The 3,420-nt window shown below is 62.7% G+C and overlaps 1 protein-coding gene across 1 annotated transcript in view; it reads left to right on the forward strand.

The window, feature by feature from the left end:
* OBSL1 (obscurin-like 1) overlaps nt 1-3,420 on the forward strand; it is a gene marked incomplete at its 3' end in the record, with an annotated part of 15,307 nt that overhangs the window by 10,349 nt on the left and 1,538 nt on the right. Inside the window, 8 exon segments of the mRNA XM_009078535.1 lie at nt 440-715; nt 851-1,126; nt 1,211-1,477; nt 1,627-1,896; nt 1,979-2,245; nt 2,514-2,780; nt 3,124-3,236; nt 3,398-3,416. Coding sequence (XP_009076783.1) covers nt 440-715; nt 851-1,126; nt 1,211-1,477; nt 1,627-1,896; nt 1,979-2,245; nt 2,514-2,780; nt 3,124-3,236; nt 3,398-3,416 — 1,755 coding nt within the window.

The following is a 3,420-nucleotide window of genomic DNA, read 5'->3' on the forward strand; positions in this document are numbered from 1 at the left end:
TTTGGCTGCCAAGGGCTGAGCTCAGCCCAGACCCTTATCAGCTGGAGATGGAGGGATAGGCAGGGTGGGAGAGGGCCTGGTGCAGGCAGGTGCCCTGGCTCCCCAAAAAGGCACTCAAGATGGGGGACACACTGAAATTAATGGCCCCAACCCAGCAGCTGAGCTGCCTGTTCACAGAGTGATGCAGGAGCAATGAGCTCTGCTAACATCCCTACCTGGGATCCCTTCCCAGAAGGGACCCTGAGCTACCAGACCTATCCAGCCTGCCCCTCTGGGACCCCTGTCTGCTCCCACGATGACCATCAGCCAGCCCCACAACCCTCCTGCCCCATAGTGATTCACTGAGGGAACACCTCTCCGCTTGCAGCGGTCCCATCCCTGCACTGCCCCATGCTATGGGGACACCCCTGAGTCCTGCCTTATCCCCTGCACCCCCTAGCCCAGCCCGTGTGCATTGTCAACAAGGAGGAGGCACAGAGCCCGCTGGAGGTGCAGGAGGGGGACAGTGTGACATTGGTGGCTCGGCTGTCCCCGGAGACAGCAGCAGTGCAGTGGCAGAAGGATGGACAGACGCTGAGTTCAGGTGGGCGGCTGCTAGTGTGCAGCGAGGGTCCCATGCGCAGCCTCACCATCAAGCAAGCGGAGCCGAGCGATGGGGGCATCTTCCTCTGCGATGCGGGTGATGATGAGGTGCATTTCACACTGCATGTAAAAGGTGAGCTTGGAGGTCTCCTTCACCCATGCCAGGGGCAGGAGTAGCCTACTGCCTTATGCCAGGATGCTTTGTACCTCCATCCCGTGCTGGTGCCACTGGCAGGAGCACAGCTGAGCCCAGTGCTTCCTGGCACAGAGGCACCTGTGCTGTTCGTGAACAAACGGGAGGAGCAAGAGAAGCTGCTGGTGCTGGAGGGCGGCAGTGCCGTGCTTTCCGCCATCACCTCCACAGAGCGATCTGATGTCACCTGGCTGGACCCGCGGCAGGCGGCGGTGGGTGGTGAGCACTGCGAGCTGCGTTGGGATGGCCGTGTGCACAGCCTCATCCTCCACAATGTGGCCATGGAGGACGCTGGCATCTACACCTGCCTCTCACCCCACGACCAGATGCAGTTCAACGTGAGCGTCCGAGGTGGGCAGCAGGGGGGTAGTGGGTGCCTGCAGAGCCCCCTTTGCAGCGGCAGCAGGTGCTGACGCGGGGGGTTTGACTGTGCAGAGCTGCGTGTGAAGTTCCTGCGTGGGCTGTCGGATGTGCGAGCACAGCAGGGCGAGCGAGTGGTGCTGTGGTGTGAGCTCTGCAAGGCACGGGGCGATGTGGTGTGGTGGAAGGACGGGCGGGCGCTGGCGCCCGGCCCCCGCTGGCAGATGATGGCAGAGGGGCGAGAGCGCTCACTGGTGCTGAGCTGCGTGGAGCCCCAGGACGCTGGCGAGTACTGCTGCGAGTCCAACGATGACAAGACGCTGGCGACGCTGACGGTGCAGGGTGAGCCCAAGGCTTGGGCACCACCCCAGGGATCCCTATGCCATTGGGGTGGTGGAGAAGCTGGGCACAATCGTCAGGGGTGCAGGGATGCTCAGTGGCTCTGCAGGACAGGGAGCCCTTGGTGCTGCGCCCTGACACTCTGGCTGTAGTCCCCAGGGTGGTGGAAATCATCATGGAACTGCAGAATCTGACAGTGCTGGAAGGGGAGGATGCCACCTTCAAGTGTCTGGTGTCCCCCGAGGATGTGGCTGTGATGTGGCAGCTGAATGGCCAGCCTGTCGTCCCTGGAGAGCGGCTGCTGGTGACAAGGAGTGGGCTGTGCCACAGCCTCACCCTCCGTCAGTGCCAGCCAGGTGATGCAGGCACTGTGACGGTCAATGCTGAGGGGCTGGTGAGCACAGCCCGGTTGAGTGTGCAAGGTGAGGGGGAAGGAGACAGCTGGGGCTCAGCCCAGGGCACAGGCCCAGGGCCAGCCACTGACCTGACACATGGACTGTGCAGAGGCGCAGGTGTTGTTTGTGCGAAAGCTGCAGGATGTGGTGGCAGAGGAGCAGGGGGACGTGTGCCTGGAGGTGGAGGTGAGCCATGAGGCTGCCGAGGTGCAGTGGCTGAAGCAGGGCGTCCTCCTCCAGCCGGGCAGCAAGAACTTGCTACAGGAGTCAGGGTGCCGGCGCACCCTCACCATCCACTGCCTCAGCCCTGCTGACCGCGGCACCTACCGCTGCGAGAGCCTGCATGACCGCACGCAGGCCAGACTCTGTGTGGAGCGTGAGTACCATGCTGGGGACAGGGATGGAAGGGGAATGAGATAGGCATGGGGACAGGGAGGGCACCCATCTGCTGCAGCAGGAGAGTGTGGGGAGATCTGGTACTTGGTTGGAAGGGATGGTGGGAGCAGGGAGGTGAGTGTGTGGGCAGGGGTAGGAGCCTGGTATAAAGGGCTGGATTTAGAGGACCACCCCAGCAAGCACAGACTGGGGAGACAGGGGCTCTGCAGTGCAGCAGACACCCTCTCACGGACCTGGGTCCCTCACAGCCCAGAAGGTGTCGATTCGGACACCACTGGCAGACGTGGAGACCTTCGAGAAGGAGACAGCCACCTTCTATCTGGAATTGTCTCACCCCAGCGTGCCTGGGGTCTGGACGCGGGATGGCATCCGGGTGAAGCCCAGCAGCACGTGCCGGATCAGTGCCATGGGCTGTGGGCACAGCCTGACACTGGAGAGGCTGGCACTGGAGGACTCAGGCACTGTCACCTTCACCGCTGACACCCTGCGCTGCAGTGCCCACCTGCGTGTGCGAGGTATGGTCTGTGGGGCAGGCTGGGGGTGCATGGCACTGGCACTGCAGCTGTTAGGTACTGGGGGAGATGCCAGGGCTGAGCTGGGCCACCGTGGGCACGTGCTGGCAAGTGTATCCCTGTCCTCAGTGGGGAAATGTGAGCTGAGCAGTGGGGACCACCAGGCAGGGTCTGGGTCCAGAGCCAGCTGGGACACCACCGATGACTGCCTGCTCATGGTGGTACCCTGAGCAGTGCCACCCTTGCCGCATGCTGAAATGCCCCAGGCCCACCTCCTCTTCCCCCCAGCCACAAGTCCATGTCTTTGTCCTACCAAACCTTCCTGCCCCATGTCCTCCCTCCTTAGAGCCTCCAGTCACCATGGTGAAGGTCCCACAGGACCTGGGGGTCCCAGAGACAGGGGTCGCCAGCTTTGAGTGTGAGCTGTCTCGCCCCAGTGCAGAGGTGAAGTGGTTCAAGGTGAGAGTTCAGCCCAATTCCCCTCAGCAGCACCTGGCTGTGTCCTCCTTGCTTTGTTCCCCAGCCACTGCCCTACTTGCCAGGGCTGCAGGCAGGGCAGAGGGGGACTAACTAGTGGGTTGCTGCCTGTTTGTGCCCTTGAGTGTACTCTCCTCGGGCAGGATGGACAGGAGCTGCGTCCAGG

The sequence above is a fragment of the Acanthisitta chloris genome, unplaced genomic scaffold, assembly GCF_000695815.1.
Source record: "Acanthisitta chloris isolate BGI_N310 unplaced genomic scaffold, ASM69581v1 scaffold27197, whole genome shotgun sequence".
Classification (NCBI taxonomy): Eukaryota; Metazoa; Chordata; class Aves; order Passeriformes; family Acanthisittidae; genus Acanthisitta; species Acanthisitta chloris.